This window comes from Cetorhinus maximus, chromosome 2 (assembly GCF_964194155.1).
Source record: "Cetorhinus maximus chromosome 2, sCetMax3.hap1.1, whole genome shotgun sequence".
NCBI lineage: Eukaryota > Metazoa > Chordata > Chondrichthyes > Lamniformes > Cetorhinidae > Cetorhinus > Cetorhinus maximus.
In genome coordinates this window covers 192,237,662-192,260,791 of record NC_135880.1, presented here as the reverse complement: position 1 = coordinate 192,260,791, position 23,130 = coordinate 192,237,662, and the positions used below count along the sequence as shown (strand labels likewise).

General features: G+C 46.6%; 1 protein-coding gene across 1 annotated transcript in view; it reads left to right on the top strand.

Annotated features, from left to right (window-relative positions):
• The window catches only part of LOC144668782 (CMP-N-acetylneuraminate-beta-galactosamide-alpha-2,3-sialyltransferase 4-like), a 162,971-nt gene that overhangs the window by 87,730 nt on the left and 52,111 nt on the right, over nucleotides 1-23,130 (top strand). The window contains exons 7-9 of the mRNA XM_078531120.1: nucleotides 7,403-7,463; nucleotides 16,438-16,533; nucleotides 20,604-20,793. Of these exons, the coding sequence (XP_078387246.1) occupies nucleotides 7,403-7,463; nucleotides 16,438-16,533; nucleotides 20,604-20,793 (347 nt within the window). The remainder of the gene's footprint in view (nucleotides 1-7,402; nucleotides 7,464-16,437; nucleotides 16,534-20,603; nucleotides 20,794-23,130) is intronic.

Genomic DNA, 23,130 nt, shown 5'->3' with positions numbered 1-23,130 from the left:
GCATAAAGTAATCTTAACACAAAACACATGAAACAAAAACCAGATAAACACGGTTAAAGTGAAAAAATGTTGAATTACAGCTATCAAAAACAAAATTTGAATACCGACTTGAACATTGTTGAGATAAGATAATTCACCCGATTTTGGCCTCCCAATTTTCTCCGAGATCTATCACTCCTGCAATGAAAGAAATAAGGAGTTAAACACCTAAAACAAACAAAACCCACAGTTAAACATATAAATTGCAGGGACTAAAAACAGTTAAACACAGTTAAAATGCAGAAAGAAATCAAGCAAAAAAAAACCCACATTTAAAATGCAGAAATGTTAAATTGCAGCTGTTAATCAAGTGCAGAACTGAAGCATTATTTACATTATTTACATTGGGTGGTTTGCCAGAGTTTTGTTGCTGATTGAGGTCCTGAATTATTTACTTTTTAAAGTTATTTCTTGAAAGCCTCCTCACTCCATAGAGCCATGGAATCATAGAAAAGTTACAGCACAGAAAGAGGCCATTCAGCCCATCGTGTCTGTGCAGGTTCAAAAAAAAAATTGTTGCCCATTTTAATCGCACCTTAGAGGTTACAGCACTTTAGGTGCAGATCCTGGTGGCTTTTAAATGAGTTGAGGGTTTCTGCTTCCACCACCAAACCAGGCAGCAAATTCCAAACACCCACCACCCTCTGGGTGAGAAAGCATTTCACCCAGTGAAAAGTTAGTTGAAGGGTCAGTCACGAGGGGACACAAGTTCAGGGTGAGGGGCAGGAGGTTTAAGGGGGATGTGAGGGAAAGCTTTTTTACCCAGAGGGTGGTGACGGTGTGGAGTGCGCTGCCTGGGAGGATGGTGGAAGCGGGTTGCCTCACATCCTTTAAAATGTACCTGGATGAGCACTTGGCACATCATAACATTCAAGGCTATGGGCCAAGTGCTGGTAAATGGGATTAGGTAGGTAGGTCAGGTGTTTCTCACGTGTCGGTGCAGACTCGATGGGCCAAAGGGCCTCTTCTGCACTGTGTGATTCTGTGATTCATGTCCCCGCTAATCCTTCTACCAATCACCTTAAATCTGTGCCCCCTGGTAATTGACCTCTCTGCTAGGGGAATCAGGGCATCCCTGCCTACTCTATCTAGGCTCATCATAATCTTGTACACCTCAATCAGGTCACCCCTCAGCCTCTTCAGTTCCAAGGAAAACAACTCTAGCCTATCCAATCTTTCCTCAAAGCTGCAATCTTCAAGCCCTGGCAACATTCTTGCAAATGTCCTCTATTCTCTCCAGGCCAATTATGTCCTTCCTGTAATGTGGTGGCCAGAACTATGCACAAAATCCCAGCTGTGGCCTGCCACTCAGCTCCTGGATCTGGAGGTGGTTGGTGAAACACGCTGTAAAATAAGAGAAAAAGCTTAAACTCAAAATTAAAACTTTGGGACTGCCAAAGCAGGTGACAAGAAGCCTCCAAGCCTACCTCCTGCTGAGTGAAATTGCACCCGCTAGACTGCCTGCGATAAAACAACCTTCCATTTAGCTCTTCAGACCCTCAGGTGCCAACAGCCAAGGACTTAATGAATGATGATGAATTTACCCTTTGGCTGTGTACCTGATTCCACACTCCCTGTGATATCTCAGTGCCACCTGGCAGATTTGCACGTCAATAAAATCAGGGACTTACCCTGTATCCTGGCTCTGAAGAAGGGTCATACGGACTTGAAACGTCAACTCTGTTTCTGTCTCCACCGATGCTGTCAGACCTGCTGAGTTTTCCAGCATTTTCTGTCCTTAACACTAATATGTTGTCTGGTTGGAGTTCGCTCTAAACCCCATTTGCTATTCCCAGGAGGGAATTTTGCTTTTGATCAAAGGACACTATCTGCTCCCTCGCAGATCTCTCCCCATTTTCAATTCCACTGACTTCAATCAGGTGACTAATCCAACGATGCACATTTTACATCACTGCCTCTGTCAGAATGATGTCCCAAGTGCTTGAATAAAGACACTCAGACCTATCCCTTAGAACAAAAAGCTTTTCATTTTCAATTACTGACATTAATGTCTTTGTCTTTTGCTAAGTTCCACTCACGATGCTGTCGGCTGAGTAATTATTGGGCCAGGATCTAGTGTAGCCAGAATTCTGAACTTTTATATTTTCACCTATCTGTGACTTGCCTGAATTTGCCGTGGGATTTACACATAAATAACAGTGAGAACTTTGAGCCTTTCTGTTATATCTACAGTAAAATCTGGGCCATTATCTGATTAAAATAGCAAAATCAGCCCTTTGATACCTGTGCACTTACTCGAAAAGCTCCTGTTTACAACAACAACCCTCTGTTATCTGATTTTAAGCCAGTTATAAGTACCATACATTACTGCCAATTCTGTGACTCTTTCACCAAAGTTGCCTCGTCGGTGGTTGAATGGGCCAGAAATTCCTTCTCAGCGATTCCTGTGGGTACTCATTGTGGGAAAGCCACCGGAAGTCCCTGTTTAATGGTTGTTCATGAGGTTTGCAGATAAAATGGCTCCGAGTCAGAATAAAAATGGGAATTGCCCCAGATTTGCAGAGAGTGCGGTCGCAGCCGGGAAAAAGGATGTTTTACCCGTTGGCTGCAATGGTAGCTCTTCGCCGTGTATTGTCCCATTCCCGGTGTGTCCCGTCTCATTAATAATTCATTCCCAGGAAACATGCCGGGTCGCTGACAGGGGGGGCGATCTCTAATTCGCCCGCCCTGCTGTCACCTCAGGCCTTCAGTCACCCGGGCGCCATATTTAAAGGCCGCCCCTGCACAGAGCTCGCACTCTTCAAGGGACAGCGAGCTGGTGGGAACTGAGGCTGCCAAAGGGAGGAAACATGCTGCACCTCCCTCGAGCGCCTACTGGACGCGGCGGAGGCCTGCCACGATCTCCTCTGCCCCTCCTCTGGGTGAAGACCAGCAAGCACGGTCACCAATCCAGCATGGAAATGGTAGTCAGCGCCCACGGCCTTCAAAAGAGAACTGCCGCCCAGTGCTAAAAGAGGATGAATGCTGTCACCTGTTCTGCCAGGGTAGTCACTCTTCTCATCACTCCCAGCTCACATATTCACAAACCCATCAGACAGCCACAGGGATCTCGCTCCACAAACTCTCTCACACATCCTCACACCTCCATCAGGCTCATATCCCCTGGAGCTCGTGGCCTGATCCCATCCATGGCTCCGCTCACCACACAAACATTCCACACAGTGACACGCATCCTGCTCTCACTTTCTTCATCTGTTTTCATGCAGGAGAAGCTGGCTGACAACAGCAGGGAGAGGTCCCAGACCAGGGGTGGATTGACCCACATTAGACCCCTCCCTCACTTTGAGGGAATGTGCCATCGCACTGACTGGTGAGGACATGGACTGCACCTGCAGCGACTGTGAGGCTGGCGCTGAACACCCTCGTGAGGATCCTACACCACATTATCCCTCTCTCTCTTGCTTTTGATTCTGCTGCCATACGCTGATCATCCCGACTCTGATTCACAGGGAGCTCTGCCAAGTGTCCGACACCCTCAGCCAGCTCCACCTAGGTCTGTACCTCCAGCCAGGAGGACTCCTCCTCCATTGATGAGCTGGAAATAAACAGCCTGGAAGACCCATCACAGAGCTTACCCACACCCTGCACCAGCGCGGAGACATACACCTCGGTGCGATCTAGACCTAGAGCAGGCTCGGGTTCACAACCTGGTGATCACTGCACAGATGTGTGTCCACAGCAGGATGAGGCAGGTTCAGCCGAACTGCCCGGCACTCGGAGGACTCCTGGGGAGGAGGCATCTTTGAGGCCCATGTCAGATGACGAGTCTCTGGATTCAGCCTTCCAACTCATCAGAGTCAGCAGAAGGCCGGGGAAAATCATGCAGAGCTGTCGGAAGCCCTCAACAGAGCGGCATGTGAGTTGGTGGGGTGTGTCTCCCTGCTCTCTGATGAAGTGTTGCCCACATGTGCGCATATGGAGGTCTCCATGGGGAGGATGGCAGATGCCATGGAGACCCTGGTCCAGCAGAATGTGGATATGCGCGCAAACCTGCACTCCGTCACCATAGCAATGGGTGAGTTCCTCCAGTGGCAAAGCTGGAGGGAAACGGGTCACCTCAATGTCCCTTCAGGTGCCCCTTCCCCTCAAGGAGACAGACCGGGGCTCTCGGGCACCCGGAGGCAGGAGGAGCAGCAGCTGGACACCCCTGGATCATCCACTCAGGAATCTCATAGTCTGTCCTTTCTCTCCAAGTCTCCTTTGCCTGTGACTGCAGAGGGACCAGCTGGCCCACAGAAGGACAGCCAAAGGAAGCCTCAAGGCCTCTGCTCTCCAGAGCACCCACGCCAAAGTCATTGGAGACAACAGGGCCAACCATTGCACAGGCTGTCTCCACTCCTCCTGCGGATGTCAGGGCAGAAAAAGTGATAGGTCTAGAAAAGTTAATAAATTCTGATCACAAGTGGTTGCTCAGGTGAACACATTTTGTCACTTTATAATCTGAAAATATATTCACTTTCACTGAATAACGTGTGAAGCTGTCTTTCAGCTTCATTTACAGGTTACACCAATCCTCCTGCTGTTTCCCCCCCTCCCCCACTAGCAGCTCAGCCGCACACAGCCAGTTTACAAGTGATTCTGGAGGGAGAAGTGTGTGTGTGTGTGTGGGGGTGGGTGTGTGTGTTGGGGGGGTGTGTGTGTGGGTGTGTGTGTGTGTGTGTGTGTGTGTGTGTGTGGGTGTGGGGGTGTGTGTGTGTGTGAGTGTGTGTGTGTGGGGGGTTTGTGTGTGTGTGGGTGTGTGTGTGGGGGTGTGTGTATTCGTGGATGTGTGTGTGTGTGTATGTGTGGGGTGTGTGTGTGTGGGTGTGTGTAGGTGTGGGTGTGTGTGTGTGTGTGTGTATGTGTGGGGGGTGTGTGTAGGGGTGTGTGTGTGTGTATGGGGGGGTGTGTGTGTGGGGGTGTGTGTAGGTGTGGGGGTGTGTGTAGGTGTGGGGGTGTGTGTGTGTATGTGTGGTGTGTGTGTGTGTGTGTATGTGGGGGTGTGTGCGTGTGTGGGTGTGGGTGTGTGTGTGTGTGTGTGAGTGTGTGTGTGTGGGTGTGTGTGTAGGTGTGGGTGTGTGTGTGTGGGAGTGTGTGTGTGTGGGTGTGTGTGTGTGTGGGGGTGTGTGTGTGTATGTGTGTGTGTGGGGGTGTGTGTGTGTGTGTGTGTGTGGGGTGGGGTGTGTGTGTGTGGGTGTGGGTGTGTGTGGGGGGGGGTGTGGGTGTGTTTGTGTGTGTGTGTGTGTGTGTGTGGGGGGTGTGTGTGTGTATTTGTGTGTGTGGGTGTGTGTGTGTGTGTATGTGTGTGTGTGTGGGGGGGGTGTGTGTGTGTGTGTTTGTGGGGGGGGGTGGTGTGTGTATGTGTGTGTGACAGGGCCTTTCGGAGCCTCGTGCAAGCATTCTTCCAAGCACTTGGAGCCTTCCTCCATCACACTCATCTCAATGTCCCGAGCATTTCAGTGCTGCCTGCTGGGGTTCACTTTCAGTTGTCCATCTGAGCTGATCTTCATCTCCACCCACCCACTGATCACACTCCCATGCAGCTCCTGTTCCCGCCCAGCAGGAGGCTCTGCTCTTTTGATTTCAGAAGCATGGTCATTGTAAGGTTTGTTTTCAGTCCCCCTCCACCCTTTCCCTTCCCCCAGTCACCCATGTCCTTTCTCCCATCACTGTTGAACCTCTGGCATCACCTTCAACCTCCCCACTGTCACCTACCAACCAGGACCCTTTTATTTCCAGTGTGCCCAGGTGGATGTGCACATTCCCTATCTTCCTGAGAATGCCATTCCCAGCCACATTGACCTCCCGACCTCCTCCTTCCCATTCCAAGGCTCTGTGTCTGCCTCCGAGTCCCCATTAACCACCTTCGCAGTCCCTTCTACCGCTACCATCGTACCCTCACCCTCCCACCCTGCTGTCTCACTTTGCCCCCTTCATACTTACCATTCCCTCCTACCATATCCACCCTCAGTTAGCTCCCAGGAGGCAGTCATCGACTGCACAGACCCCTTCCTTGCACATTCACCTGGACATCCCCCTGCCTTACTCTATCCTCCACCCTAATTCCCTCCTCCACCCTTACTCCTTCCCCCCTCCGAACTCCTTCCTTCCACCCCAGACTCCTTCCCTCTCTGAACTCCTTCCTTCACCTGGACTCCTTCTCCCCTCTGAACTCCTTCCTCCCCAAGACTTCTGCCCCCAAATTCCTTCCCCCCGAAGTCCTGCCCCCCTGTGAACTCCTTCCCTCCTCAGAACCCCTTCCCTTACACCTTCGACCTCCCCTTACCTACCTCCCCCGTTGCTGCATTCTCCATTACACCCTCCTCCCACTGTACTGTCTTTCTCCCTCCCAACCTTAGCCACCTCTGGCACCTTCACCCCCCCACCACCCCACCTCACAACCTCACCCCCACCCACGACACCTTTGATGCCCCCTCCCAATCTCACTTCCCCCAGTACATCTTCCTCTCCCAGTCAAAGCCAGACCTTCCTCTCCCGTCCTCGACAATCATCCATAGCAGCCCATGGCCAAGACCGTGATGTTCCGAAGCAGACCCGAGACATCAATGGAAACCTCCCACCATCTGTGAGCTGCTTCATGTTGGAGCCATGACCATGAGAATCCACCCAGCGTGCGAGGTATGTGTTCCTCCAGGGTCCGGTAGCTGTGGGGCTCCAGCATCTTCTTCTCCTTGGATAACTGCAATTGGAGCAAGGCCCTAATGGTAAGTCCCGACTTCTGCACGTCACACTTGTCAAGACATGTTCTGGGCCGGCGTGTGTTTCCCACTGACATGAGTGGGAAGTTTGATGTGAGGGGATAATTCCAGCGAGCAGGGCTTATAATTATATGTAGATGTATTAAAATGATGTCCCGATGTCCAATGGTGGGAAACGTGGCCAGCCATTGACGGGCAGAGCGGACGGTCACAAACTGGTTTCACGATGGTGAAACTGATTTTTGGCCTTTTCACCTGGGTGGATTCTCATGGTCATGGCTCCAACATGAAGCAGCTCACAGATGGTGGGAGGTTTCCATTGATGTCTCGGGTCTGCTTCGGAACATCACGGTCGCCATGATGCCCAACGCCAATGGGGACAGAAAATTCTGGCCCAAGTCCTTACTTCTCCTTTTTGAAAGCCTGTTTAAATCTTGGAAATGTAACATCTGGGATCTGACACGTGGAGTGTGATACCCTGAGGGTGCCATCTCATGTGTCAAGTCTGAAATGTGACGGATGCTCCCAAAATTTTGACGTAAATAGAGGTTTGTGTAAAGGATGGGGAGTAATAATTAGATGGTGAGTTACACATACTCTAAAACATTCGTTGTGTAAGGGTAAACCGTTTCTTTTCCTTCCAGAAGTGATTGTCGGAAAGATATTGGTCCGAACACAGTCCAACATGCCAGATGAGATAGACAGGTAAAACCTGAGGTTCTACTTTTCAGGAACACGTTTCCCTCTTGGGCAATGTTTTGAATGTGTTTTCCATTACTTTTGATTGTAAAATGTGGAGCAGAACATATCAAGCAACATACTGCGTGTGGAGATTAATGTGCCTTTTAATGTGTCCAACATGTGGACAGTAAATTAGGTCAATTGCGTAATAGGTCACAGTTTTCCGTGCCAGATATTTCCCTGCGCATTCATGCTTTATGACGGAGGATATAACAGGACAACAACTCCTCTGAAAGTCGTCTGGACTTATCAACTTACTTACTTAAAAAAGTTGTGATCTGATTTAGCTTTGGTTAATGTGCCCAGCAGATGAACGGCGAACCTTGACTGGCAATTGCTTTAATCAACTGGAGTGATAGAGCACCACTCTTAACTCAAACAAAGGTCAGGGAGTTTTTCTGTGGTGTCCCAGGCCAGCATTTATCCCTCAACAAACATCATTAACAACAAATCATCCAGTCATTCATCTCATGGCTCTTTGAGGGATCTTGCTGTGCACAAATTTGCTGCCATTTTTCCTGCATCACAGCAGTGACTTCAGTTGAGAAGTATTTAATTGGCTGTAAAGTGGTTTGGGATTGCCTGAGAATGAGAATGGTGCTATATAAATGTAAGTCCTTTCTTTTCCCTAAATTCAAAACAATCCATCAAATTAATTTGACCAAAGTTGAACAAGCCAATCAGAAGCAGTCATCTAACAAAGGTAATCTTCCAGCTAACTCACAGGACAGGCAAAATAATAAACAGCTCACAAGAATGAAGCTAATCCTTTGCAAATAAGTTTTAAATGCATAAGGAACTTCCTCAGGTCTGTTTTTGACTGTCAAATTCAGCCCAGTTGGTTCACTTGACCTTTGAGTCTTTTTTTACCCACACAATTACAATTTCAGACACATGTGCGGTAAAGTTGCAGAGTAGAATAGAAGCAATTCGGAGGAATTTCATAACATTTCTCCTTTCTTTTGGGAGTAATAGGTTGACCGAAACTGATCAGTGGTTTCTTTGTAATTACCGACTGCTCTCATTCATTTTTCTGCTTCAAACAGAATCCATCTGAATATTTTAGTTCCCATGTAAGAGTTACTAGGTTTTGAATATCTGACCCTGCAAATTTATGAAAGGATCTTGTTGTGTGGTCTTGGTTATAGATCAATATGTCTTAAAAAAGTCTCCGTAGTTTTTATAGGTTAACAGTAAGTCTTTATTAACTACTAGAACCATTTACAGTAAAGGGTATAAGCAAGGAGCTGTCTCCATGCCATGAACAAATATTTAAAAAAAGCTGTCTTCACCTCTCGTTCTTCCTGAACTTAATCTGGGGCAGCAATCTTCCAGCTGACTGAAACTTTCCAACCACATATCTCCTTCACTTTTTAAGCCTATTTTCCCCTTCTGTCCCGCTTCAGCCAATCTGCTGCTGAAAACAAAAACAAAATGCCACAGCTGCTGGAAATCGGAAAAAAAAATCCAGAAAAGGCCAGAAATTATCAGCAGCATCTGTGAAGAAAGAAGCAGAGTTAACATCTCAGCTTGATGACCTTTCTGCATCAATACTTTTGTTACCTCTAGACTCAGCCATTCCTATGCTTCTTCTGGCTGGCTGCCCTCCCTCCATAAACCTAAACTCATCCAATATTCTGTTATCCATATCCTGATGTGCACCAACCTATTCATCCACCACCCTTGTGTTCACTGACCTATGCTGGCTTCCAGTTAAGCAATGCTTTAATTTAAAATCCTCATCCTTACTTTCAAATTCTTCACCCCTTTCTAACTACTGTCAGTCCTGAAAGTTTCCAATATCTGGAGTTTAGCAGAGTTGACTTGATTGAAACATAAGATCCTGAGGGGACTTGACAGGGTGGATGTGAAGAGGATGTTTCTTCTCGTGGGAGGATCTAGGACTAGGGGTCACGGTTTAAAAATAAGGGGTCACCCATTTAAGACAGAGATGAGGAGACTTTTTTTCTCCCAGAGGGTTGTGAGTCTTTGGAACTCTCTTCCTCAAAAGGTGGTAGAAGCAGAGTCTTTGGGCAGAATTTTCTGCCTGTCGGGCGGGCGGGCAGGCCTGACCCAATCTCCGGCGGGCGGGGAGTCAATCCCCGCTGGAGAAGCAGGCCCCGCCGCCATTTTACGTGGCCAGGCCAATTAAGGCCTGCCCAGCGTGACATCCGGCGGGAAGCGCTATGCGCTCCCTGTGCGGGCGGGGGGATTCCCTAAAAGCGAGAGTGTGTCCTTTCGGGCACGTGCACGATAGAGCGCACATCTCCCTGAGGCTAAGTGCAACCTCAGGGAGATCGCTCACACTCTGAAAAATGTTAAAAATAGAAAAAAAAAATTTCCTAACATGTCCCCCTCATGTGACAATGTCACATGAGATGGGACATGTTCATAATTTACACTATAACTTTATTAAAATTTTTTAAACCCTGCATGAAACCTCATCCCGCTGGTGGATGAGGTTTCATGTTTCCTCTATTTGTCGCCGGGGCTCCTGGCTGACCCACCAACCTTAAGGTTGGACGGGCAGGTCCTTTAATTGTTTAAATGATCCTGTCAATGGCCTCAATTGGCCATTGATAGGTCGGCGGGCCCGCAGCTGATTTGGCTGTGCCCCCACCTTCCTGAAAATTTAAATGGGGCGGGATGACGTTGAGTTTAGGGTCTTGGCTCTTGAAAGCATGGCTGCCAGTGTTGGAGCAATTCAAATTGGGATGCAAAAGAGACCAAATTTAGAGAGAAGCAGAGATACATATGTGCGTATGATTTGGGAGCAGGAGTAGGCTACTCGGCCCCCCAAGCCTGCTCTGACAAGATCATGGCTGATCTGATTTTAACCTCAAATCTACATTCCAGTCAATCTCCGATAACCTTTCACCCTCTTGCTTAACAAGAATCTATCGAGCTCTGCCTTAAAAGTATTCAAAGGGCAGAATTTTGCCGTCGGCGAGCAGGGGGTGGGGCCCGCTCACCGACACGTAAAATGACGCGGGATGATGTCGGGCGGAACCCCCAATGTACATCTCAGCTTGATGACCTTTCTGCATCAATACTTTTGTTACCTCTAGACTCAGCCATTCCTATGCTTCTTCTGGCTGGCTGCCCTCCCTCCATAAACCTAAACTCATCCAATATTCTCTTATCCATATCCTGATGTGCACCAACCTATTCATCCACCACCCTTGTGTTCGCTGACCTATGCTGGTTTTTGCTTTTCATTGCAAAGTTCAATTACACAAGTGCCAGGCAATGACCTTCTCAGAAAAGAGAGAATCTAACCATTGCCTCTTGACATTCAATGACATTACCATAATTGAATCCCCCGCTATTAACACACTGGGGGTTCCCATTGACCAGGAACTGAACTGGACTAGCTATATAAATACTGTGGCTACAAGCGCAGGTCAGAAGCTAGGAATCCTGTGGAGAGTCACTCACCTCCTCAAAGCCTGTCCACCATCTACAAGGCACAAGTCAGGAATGTAGTGGAATACTCCCCACTTTCCTGGATGAGTGCAACTCCCACAACACTCAAGAAGCTTGACACCATCCAGGACAAAGCAGCCCACTTGATTGACACCACATCCACAAACATTCGCTCCCTCCACCACGGATGTACAGTAGCAGCAATGTATAATATCTACAAGATGCACTTCAGGAATTCACCAAGGCTCCTCAGACAGCACTTTCCAAACCCATGACCACCACCATCTAGAAGGACAAGGGCAGCAGATACATGGGAACACCACCACCTGGAAGTTCCCCTCCAAGTCACTCACCATCCTGACCTGGCTTTTAGTGACAGGTTTCATTCACTGTCGCTGGGTCAAAATCCTGGAACTCCCTTCCTAACAGCACTGTGGGTGTACTTATACCACATGGTCTGCAGCGGTTCAAGGAGGAAGCTCACCACCACATTCTCAATGGCAACTAGGGATGGGCAATAAATGCTGGCCCAGCCAGCGAAGCCCACATCCTGTGAATGAATATAAAGAAAAATGCCGTGCATTAAGATTACGTCATCCACAAGTTCGCCAACCAGTATGAAAAGGTACTAATCTGGATTTCTTCTGCTGTTTTATCGAGACCTGACATACTCTAGTAATTTAAAAATATCCTTGTCAAGGATGCCACAGGTTGAGTTTGGCCATTGGGTAAGTAAGTCCAAATTGATCTGGTAAGTTGAATTTTTGATCTATGGTCATTTAATAGTTTTTAAATGTTGTTGCCCTTTTAAGAACAGCTGTGCAGTGACCATTTTTTTCTTATTTCCGATTATTGGTTTTCAGCGGGATCACATTGCGCTGATAGGGCCTTTTGTTTTTAGCTCATTCTCTCTGCAGAATCTGTTTTGGCCGCTGATTTGCTCCTCTGAGCTTTTGGATTCGATTTGAAAGCAATTTTTTTGTTCTGCCTTCAGTTATTTCTAAACATTCCTTTTTCATTCAGCGGGTTTCAGCCACTACATGTTGTAGAGCTGGCTCTGGGCCCTTGTTTCAGCTTTCTGGAGTTCAAGATGGCCATTTACCATTGCCATTCACTCAGATACAAAGGGATTTTGCGCACTTGCTGGCCTTGGTGAACTCCACACGAAGGTGATGGTGCTCTCCCTAAAGAAAATGACACTGGCTGCCTGGATTAGCTGCCTGCTGACTTCTTTTGTTCGGTGTTTTAGTTTTTAGATTCTGGAGTCAGTCGGATTGGAGATTCTGCCTGCTTTTTACTGAGTTGGACAGTCGTGGTGTCCCCAAAATATTTAATTTTTATTTTGAGGAGCTCGGAGGCCACCTTTTAGGCTGTGACTAGAGAATTGGGTTTCAGCTGCAGGTTTCTTTCAAACTGCACGTCGACACTGAATTACTTCAAAGGCTTCTCAGGACTTGCTGTAGCCTGGAATTTTAAGAGATTTAGCTCGCCCTTGCAGGTACTGTCAACTCTGTAGTTTGGAGCTGGGCTTCCAAAGGACATTCGAATGGCGTCTTCTGCTGCAGTCGGGAATTTTAAATTCCCACCTTCAGCTTCCAAGCCATTCTTTGGAGTTTTTCCTCTTGATTTTGCCCTGCTTCTTCTGGAGCGCCTTTCAGGTCAGAATGCTTTGTTGCGCCTTGGCCAAACCCCCAAGTTGTTGGTGAGTTCCGTTTAGGCACCAATAACATTTTGCTTCAAGTAGACACAATTTGAGATTCAAGACTAAGTGAATGAAGCCAAAGCTGCCACGCGTTTTGAACAATCAAAATGAACTTAACTGCACAAGTTCAGAAAGATAAAACAATTTACAATGTGTATTCTATACTCTAACGTTCAGGGACGATATGAGGTGCATGTGAATTAACAAGAAAACTGTGGTCGTTCACACCACACTACACAATAAATGACCAAAATGAATTCAATGGATTTCACAGCAATCCACACAAACCTTAGTCACATTGTGACTCAAACTATTCTCACTGAAACTAAGGGAAGAATTTTCCCGCCCGTTGAGGGGGGGGAAGTGCAGGAGCGGCCGCGGGTGGGCACGCCTCTGATCAGCACCCCTGAAAGGGGCCGCGCCACCATTTTATGTGGGCGGGCCAATTAAGGCCTTGCATTCCCTGTGCGGGCGGGGGGGGCGGTTGGGGAGGGGGGGAGGGGGTGGAATTCCTCAGCCGAGAGTGCGCTCTTATCTCCCTGAGGCTAGTGCTGCCTCAGGGAGATCACCGCCAAATGTAAAAACGGTGAAGGGGCAAAAATAAAATTTCCCTGACATGCCCCCTCATGTGACACTGTCACATGAGTTGGGACCTGCCCATCACTTTTAATCAAACATTTATTACATTTTTAAAAACCCTCACAAAACCTCATTCCGCCCGTGGATGAGGTTTCATGTTTTTTCAGAAGCCCGCCAGGGCTCCCGGCCTGCCCGCCAACCCTAAGGTTGGACGGGCAGGTCCATTAATTAGGTTAATGACTTTTTAAATAGCCTCAATAGGCCATTGACAGGTTGGTGGCCGCACAGCCGATTCGGCTGCACCCCCGCCGACCTGAAAATTGAAATGATACGGGGTTGTGTCGGAAGTTCCACCCAACGTCATCCCGCGTCATTTTACGCCGACCTAAATATCCTGGCCTAAGTCTTTCTCATGAGGACTTTCAATCTTCACCTTTGAAGATCTTGCCTTGGAATTCTCTTGGGCGGTAGTGCACACTGGGTGGTATCACGTTGGCCTCCTACTGTGCTCTCCACCCAATGATCATCTCCATTAACGTAATTTCCATTAGACTGAATATTGGGCAGGGCATATACTGGGCACCCGATGCAATGGCACTTGTTTCATGCCTTCTCCTAGAGATACACTCCTCCCCATTTAATCTCCTTCATGGGATGGTTTGGTGGAGCGGGTGATGATGGCGGGATGTTTTGGTCAAACCATTGAATTCAGCTACAAACATCTTGCAGATTTTAACTGGATCATTGAATACCAGTAACCTTTGAGTTTAAGAGTTTCAATTTCCTTGGTTCCAGAACAATTTAGAAAAGTAAAAAGATAAAAAGCAAAATCTGCCGATGCTGCAAATCTGAAACAAAAATAGAAAATGCTGGAAAAACTCAGCAGGTCTAACGGCATTTGTGGAGAGAAAAAAACAGAATTAACATTTAGAGTCCGTATGACTCAGTACTTTCTTGGATATCTTGTTTTAATGGGTGGTCCGTCTGAAGCCAGTATAAACAGCTGGGTAGGCCAGAGGGATTCCTTGCACTGTCTGCAATAAATGGCCACATAAATGTTAATATGCAGAGACTGTGGCCCCGATACTGGGTCGTCAATGGGGAGTTGGGGAGGGAGCAGGAAGCTGGAACAGCTGGGAAATCCAGATGGACAAGTTTGGAGAAGTTGTGCCAAGTTTAACAGTAGCATCTCACTTATGCTCTTTGAGTATCTGGCTGGCAGTCAGATTGAGAGCATGGTTAGAGCAGCAGTGCTACACTATAGCCAGGGTGGAGAGCTGGGAGGGAGAGACTGCAGGTTGGGTGGGACATCATGGAGGCTTTGGAAGGTCATTGGTTGGGGAGGGAAGGGGCAGACAAGACGCCACGGGACAGGAATGTGCCGTGAGTAGATCAGAGAGGGAGGCTGACTGCATGCTAGCTGGAGTATCTGCTGTGTCTCAGTTGGTAGCATTCTTATCTCTGTGATTACAAGGTTTCAGGTTCAAGTCCCACTCAAGGGCTTGAGCACAAAAATCAAGGCTGACATTCCTGGGCAGTACTGAAGGTGCACTGCACTGGCAGAAGTGTTGTCTTTTGGATGAGATGTTAAAACTGAGCCCCCGCCTGAGCTCCCACCTGCCTGCTCAGGTGGACATGAAAGATCCCAAGGGACTATTTTGAAGAAGAGCAGGAGAGTCTCCCTTGTGGCCTGGTTAATATCTATCCCTCAATCAACTTCACAAAAACAGTAAGATAAAAGCAAAAAACTGCGGATGCTGGAAATCCGAAACAAAAACAAAAATACCTGGAAAAACTCAGCAGGTCTGGCAGCATCTGCGGAGAGGAACACAGTTAACATTTCGAGTCCGTATGACTCTTCACCAGAACTAAGGAAAAATAGAAAAGAGGTGAAATATAAGCTGGTTTAAGTGGGGGTGGGACAGGTAGAGCTGGATAGAGGACCAGTGATATGTGGAGATTGCCAAAAGATGTCATAGACAAAAGGACAAAGAGGTGTTGACGGTGGTGATATTATCTAAGAAATGTGCTAATGGTGACATTAAGGGTAGAAAGCAGGACAAACAAGGGAGATATGGCCCTAGTGGGGGTGGGGTGGGGGGAAGGGATCGAAATAGGCTAAAAGGTAGATATAAAACAATGGATGGAAATACATTTAAAAATAATAGAAATAGGTGGGAAATGAAAAATATATATAAATTATTGGAAAAAGGGAGATCGGAAAGATGAGGTGCTGTTCCTCCAGTTTGCGTTGAGCTTCGCTGGAACATTGCAACAGGCCAAGGACAGGGAGGTCTGGGTCATGCTTGCGTTCACCTTTGAACACCTTCGGTCTGTCCGCAAGCATGATCCAGACCTTCCTGTCGCTTGCCATTTCAACACACCACCCTGCTCCCATGCCCACAAGTTCGTCCTTGGCCTGCTGCAATGTTCCAGTGAAGCTCAACACAAACTGGAGGAACAGCACCTCATCTTCCGACTAGGTACTTTACAGCCTTCCGGGCTGAATATTGAGTTCAACAACTTTCGATCATGAACTCTGTCCTCCATCCCCACCCACTTTCCGATCCCCCCTTTTTCCAATAATTTATAACTTTCGCCCCTTTATCTCACTGCCTCCTTTAAGACACTCATTAAAATCTTCCTCTCTGACCAGGCTCCTGGTCATCTGACTTAATATCTCCTTTTGTTTAATACGACGGGATTTTCTGCACCCGTCTGCCACCGCGATCTTCCGGTCCCGCCGCAAGTCAGTGGACTTCCGGCTGGGGCACCGCCTTACCGGCGGCAGGTCCCACCCGCGATGGGTCTGGAAAGTCCCGGCCATAATGTTCTTGTGAAGTGCCTTGCGACGTTTCACTATGCTGAAGGCGCTATATCAATAGATTGTTGTTGTAGTTATTATTGTGTGATACACTGTTGTATCAGATAACCAGTAATAAGTAACCAAGAAAGTAAACCACACACAAAATAAAAAAAAACACTTGCACAACCTGCTTTTCATGTTATCACACAGTAAGTTGGAAGTACACATGCGTGTGTCATTTGAATGTCCGTGTTGAGGTCACTTGCCCGATGATGGCGTCTATTACTCACTTTAGTTGAGCAATTAAAAATCTAACTAGCCGTATCTGAATTCCCTGAATAATCTGAAATTATTGGGAGCAGTGTTTTGTAATGTTCAATCACAACATTTATTAACCCTGCTTGAATAAATATTGGTCTTGTCAGGTTAAATTGCAAACAATGTGTTATCGTTGGCAACGGGAACACCCTGAGGAACAGCTCCCTCGGAGAAACAATTGACAATTACGATGTCGTTATTCGGTGAGTGATGTGCTGCTGCTTTAATCAACTATATCATTTTGGTGTCAATCACTTTTTTTTCTTTATTCTTTCACGCAAGGCCAGCATTTGTTGCCCCCCCCCCCTAATTGCCCTCGAATTGAGTGGCTCACAAGGCAGTTAAGAGTCAACCATATTGCTGTGGGTCTGGAGTCACATGTAGGCCAGACCAGGTAAAAATGGCAGATTTCCTTCCCTAAAGGATGTTAGTGAACCAGACGGATTGTTATGACAATCAATGATAATAACGTGGTCACCATTACTGAGATTAGCTTTCACTTCCAGGTCTATTAACTGAATTCGAATTCCACCAGCTGCCATGGTGGGATTTGAACCCGTGACCTTAGACCATTAGGCTGGGTCTCTGGATTACTAGTCCAGCAACATTACCACTACATCTCCCCTTAACCATGGGGAGAATTTTCTCCCCGTCAGGGGAGGTTGGACGGGAGCGGGTGTGGGCGGGCGCGCAGCCGATCGCCGCCTGTGATCAGCTGCGCGCCGCCATTTTATGTGGGTGGGCCAATTAAGGCCTGCCCAGCTTGACGCGCACTTGGAAGCACTGAGCACTCCCAGTGTCACATGAGTTGGGACATGCCAATGAATTATATTAAAAAATGTTATCAAACATTAAAAACCTTCATGAAACCTCATCCCGCCAATCTTAAGGTTGGACGGGCAGCTCAGTTAAGTGTTTTAATTGATATTTAAATGGCCTTAATAGGCCTTTGACAGTTCGGCGGGCGTGCAACTGACTCTGGTGCACGCCCGCCGAACTGAATATCTGAATGACATGCGGTGATGTTGGGACGCACGCCCAACATCACCGCGCATCATTTTAAACGTCAGTGAGGGGGGCCCGCCCCGCTCGCCAACCCGAAGATTCTGCCCCATGTCTCAGTGGTAACACTCTAGCACTCTTGCTGTGGCATCAGAAGTTCATAGTTTCAAGGCTCATTCCAGAGAGTCAAGCACATAATTTAAACTGATACTTCGGTAGTGAAGGAGGAACTCCTAGAGTGCAGCACTCCCTCAGTTCCACACTGCGTAAAGTTCAAAGAGGCTGGTGAGACGATGAGAATTTACATTCAATCAGTGGTGGTAGGTATAACTTCAGTAGTTTTCGGGTGTGCAGGCAGAGGCAATGTAAGGTCAAAAGGCAGCTGCAAGCCTCCAACTGGCTCCACAGTGAAAATAACCTCATTTTGAATTGTGAGGTGAAAATGCTTTGCCTGGTGTTTGGTTAAGTCTATGGGTTGCTGTTGCCTTAATGGAGATTAGTTTGGGAATTTGTTAAAAGTTATGAAAGTAGTAATTTGTAGCCATATCTATATATATTTTTAACCTGTGTAAATTAATAAAATGCCTCAATTCGTTTAATGTAAAACCTCAAGAATTGATGGCCTGATTCCTGAATTTAGAGTCACACCTCAAAGATACCACTTAAAATTATAGGTTATGACAGTTGTTTAAAGTTTCCCTCTGGGATTTTTAAATAACTCCGCTTTGCCAACTGTATCGGTCATAACACATCAGTATGCTTTTGACAAAACATATCACCATTTGACAAGAAATAATGAAAAGAACAGTGGCCAGGATTTTATGGCCCTTGCCGTGGTGTGTCTCCCCCTGGTGGATGCAGTGAGCCATTTAAATCTCCATTCAGTTCGACGGGGCCTGTAATACCCCACTGGGCGGGAGGGGCTGTAAAATCCAGGCCAATGTTTTTCTTCTTCCTTCTGACACACTTTCAATGAATCTATCTGGCTTCTTTCTCTTTCTGTCTGGATATCTCCTTCCATTTCCACAGTTCAATGCTGTTCTCTCAACATCTCTGACTGTGTGGACTGTGAAATTTGTCTCTGATTACCAATCTTACTTAATGGTTGGGACTGTGACATTGATTGATTTGTCTTAATCAAAGACCCTGGCTCACTTTGCTGTACTGGTGGATTCTGTGATACTGACGAACTTTCACTTTCGTTTGGACTTTCACTTTGGAATGTAGGATGAAATTGGTCTATAGGAGGATTATCATGTTCCCCCTTTGTCAGATTTCTTCTTTCAAGCAAGTGATCTACATGACACTGGCAGAGTCTCTCTCCAATCTTCACTAGATATGTGAATGTACATAATCTCTTCCCAATAACTCCAGTCACATACTTCTCTTTATCACCTCGGTGGTTTATCACCATGACCGTCTGAACTTTCTAAGTTTCAAGCCTCTTGTATCGTGACCTATCTTCACTTTGTTTTGCTTTTCTTTTACTTTGCTATTGACATCAGGCTTAAGCAAACTAAACCTTGTCCTAGGAGTGTGTTAAACACTAACTTAAAAGGTGAGCAACCTGTTGTAGACCGTTGGGTTATTCTGTAAGAGAACAGAAAATTGTCTAGCCTAATAAGAAAATAACTCTCTTGCAATTTGCCACAATCTCTTTCTGCCATTTCCATGGCTGTGGCCTCCTCACAGGCCTCCTTCCACATCAGCTTATTGCCTTCGCTCAAAAGCTTGGCCTGGATTTTATGGTTCTTCTGCCTCCTCTGCATGTGTCTCTGAGGATAATTTCTCAGTTTGCACCATTCCTCAACAGAGAGGGCAGCAGAGAGGACAGTGTAGCACAATGTTTGGCTATTACAATGTATTACAAGCACCTCTCCTGAAACATGGCTGGGATAGGGAGCTAGCTATCTTGGCATCATGGATATATAACCTCATTCTAACACAGACTGACACAGAGTATTGTATCTTCAGTTTGTTATCATGTCAGTGTTCTTTGATTTTGGAGCAGTATTTATCTGCAGCAAATAGGAATGAACAGGGCCACATACAGTGGGTTTCATGGGGCAGAATTTAATGCCCTCCAAGTTTGGAGGCAGGAGGGCATTTAATAGAGCTAGCGGGTGTGAGGGCTCTGGTGGGTGCATTGCTGGCCACCGCTTCCTCAGTGCTCTGACAGCAATGAGGAGCTGCCATCCTGTGATTGGCCAGCAGCTCTCGGGGGCTGGAGTGCCATCACTGGGGTCCTTGATCCCAGGAAAGGCCGGCTGCTGACCAGTTAAGTGCCTGACTGGCAATTAATTTGTCAGGCCTTCCTGAAAGGTGGTGTTGTGCGACTCTCGCTGGCTCTCCAGCTGCAGGCAAGATCCCCTTCGCCTGGAATAAATACCACCCACGGGTCTGTACCAACTCATTCCTTCCTGTCAATAAATAATTCTCATAACACCTTTTAAAAAATTCTGAATAATCTAGTCCCTGCTACTAATGACTGAGCCTTCTGTTTGAGCTCGTAAATGGGAGTGGAGGTTGTCAGGGCAGGCCCTGGCTGATCCATGTCAATACATAGCAACACAACAGTCCTTATCAAAGTCACAAATTACATCCAATGTGATTGTGACCATGTTGAAATATTCCTCCTCAATCTTTTCGATCTGTCTGCAGACTTTTTGACATCATTGGCCACACCATCCCTCTCCAACACCACTCCACTGTCATCCAATTGGGTGGAACTGCTCCTTCCTGATTCCATCCCTGTCTAATCTGTTGCAGCCTGAGAGTCTCCTACAATGTCTTCTACAGAGCTTGAATATTACTGAAAAGGGAAATGTGTTGCTGGGTTGAGTACAGTTAAGGAAGCTGTTTCACGCTGTTACTAACCAGTAGCTATGCAAGTGGTACTTTCCACTAAAAGGGTGCTGCCAAAAAGATGTTCTATCAAATACACAGTTGAACAACATCATGCTTGAGTATCAGTGCTGGTGTGATGCCAGGCGCATAGGCTGTACATCCAATCCAATAAACCAATTTGTAACGAAGGACACATCAGTATTTAGATTTTACCGGGGTGGTTTTAAGACTTTGAACTCCAGCAAGGAGCATTATCCATTGGAAGGGCATAACAGAAACTCAAACAAGCACTCCCCTTTGTATTTTGAAAAATTAGCTCTTATCTGTCAGGGAAAAGCTTGCAAAGAATGTTGTTTTTCAGAATGCTCTGTTACAGGCATTCTAATGTCATCTTAACTTATGTCTAAATGCTCTCTGTTCTTAGATTAAACAATGCTCCAGTGAGAGGCTTTGAAAAGGATGTTGGTAACAAAACAACTCTAAGGATCTTTTACCCGGAATCAGCAACTGAAGATCCCACTCTTGAAAACAATCTCGATACACTCTTTGTGCTTGTACCCTTTAAGACAGTTGACGTTCACTGGTTAAAGGCGATCGTGTATAACGAAACAAAAGTAGGTATCTTGGATTGGAACTGTAATGATTCTCACCAGCCACATCCAGAGCCTAAGCCATTCAGAATTACTCTGATGTGGTTCTGCTCTGTGTTCACAAAGTGACCAAAAGTTGCATCCAAAAATTGGCACGCTAAAACCCTCACCCGACTGTTTCAGTGCCTTAGCTGCTGCATCATGAAATGATGGGATGAATTTATACCCACTCATGCAATGAGATCCTGACTCAGTCACATTGGTAACTGGAGACCAAGTAACTCCTAGAGGAAGTAGGGCGGCAAACCAGGGCCCAGGAGATCCCATATCTCAGTGAGTATCACACTATATGGTTCTGTGTCATGTGAATGAAGACATAACCCAGTTTCATTCACTAGATGATCTCAGTAAGGATGATGGCGGAGGTGGGGGAAACAAACAATCCACCTCATTATTCCTGGGCTGGTGGAGGGAAGATGCTTGGTTTCAATGGATCCCATAGTAAAAGGGCATCTTATCTGTGGAATATTTGATCTCAATGGGCCGAATTTTCTGCCTGTTGGGCGGGTGGTGCGGGAGCGGGCATGGGCGGGCGTGGACCTGATCGGTGCTGTGCGCTCCCTGTGAGGGCAGGGGTGGTGAGGGGGATGGGTCGCCTGAGTCGGGAGTGTGGTCTTCTGCGTACATGCGCGCAAAACAGCGCAGAAATCTCCCTGAGGCACAGAGGTGTCTCAGGGAGATAATTTTTAAGGTTAAACAGTTTAATAAAGTGTTGAAAACATTTTCATGACATGTGCCGTCATGCGAAACTGTCACATGAGCTGGGGCATGTGCATTAGTTTTAATAAAAATTTTCGTGAAAATTTAAAATCATTCATGAAACCTCATCCCGCCTGTGGATGAGGTTCCATGAAAAATACAAAGGCCGTCTGGGCTCTTTGCCTGCCCTGTCAACCTTAAGGTTGGGCGGGCAGCTCAGGTAATTGCTTAAGTGGCTTTTTAAATGGCCTTAATAGGCCTTTGACAGTTTGGTGGGTGCGCAGCCGACTTGGCTGCATGCCCACTAAACTGAAAATCTAAATGACGCGCAGTGATGTCAGGACACGCGCTGGACATCACCCTGTGTCATTTTACGCCTCAGTGAGCAGGCCCTGTCCCACTTGCCGAGCCGAAGATTCTGCCCAATATATTCCTGTCCCACTAATTTTTAATGATAAAATTGTAGAGCATTTTAGGACAGGAGGAAGCCATTCAGCTTATCTTACTCATGTTAGCTCCACAATGGAAAGATTTCCTCTAATCTGATTTTGTAGTATTGCAGTGGTATATGATAGAGAACAGAAAGAGGACACCTGGTCCATTCTGCCTCTGTTGGCACTTATGTGGAGCTATGCAATTAATCCCAATCCCCTGCTCTTTTCCCATAGCCCTGTAAATGTTTTACCTTCAAGTATTGATCCAATTCTCTTGTGAATATTGATTCCACGTCCATCAGCCTTTCAGACAATGAATTCCAGATCCTAACAATTCACTGTGTCAAATATTTCTCCTTATCTTCCCCTGGTTCTTTCATAAGGATATAAGAAATAGGAGCAGAAGTAAGCCATGTAGCCCTTCTCCCCTGCTCTGACAGTCAGTGAGCTTGTAACCAATTTTTTTCAATTCTACATTCACCAATTATCTTAAAGCTATGTTGTTTGGTTACTGACCCTGTTCCAGTGGTTACAGCCTTTCCCTTATCAACATTTCAGGAAGTGCATTCCAGATGCCCAAGAACTTGCTGTGTAAAAATCTCGTCACTTCTGGTCCTTTTGACAATCGCCTTAAATCTGTGTCCCTCTGCTTACTGTCCTTTATGCCACTGGAAACATTTTCTCCTCTATTTATCCTATCAAAACCATTAATGACTTTGAACACTTCTATCAAATCCCCCCTTGACCTGCTCTGCTCTCAGGAAAACAATCCCAGATTCTCCAGTTAACGGAAGTCTCTCATCCCTGCTACCATCCTATCAAATCACTGTCTAAGGCCTTGACATCCTTCCTAAAGTGCGGTGCCCGGAACTGAACACAATACTCCAGCTCAGGCCCAGCCAATTTTTATTTATAAAGGTTTAGCACGAATTCCTGGTTTTTGTACTCTACTCCTCCATTAAAGTCAAAGATCCCTCATGCTTTTCTAACAACCACCTGCTTCTGTTTCTGCTTTGGCTGTGTCAGCATCACAGACTAACATCTGTACTCCACCAACATTTATAAACATGGTTAGCGCTAGCTGAACCAGTCATGACCCGCTGATATGGTAGCCATGATAATGATATAGAAAAAAAATGAAAAGATCTAAAGATAAGTTTTGAAAATT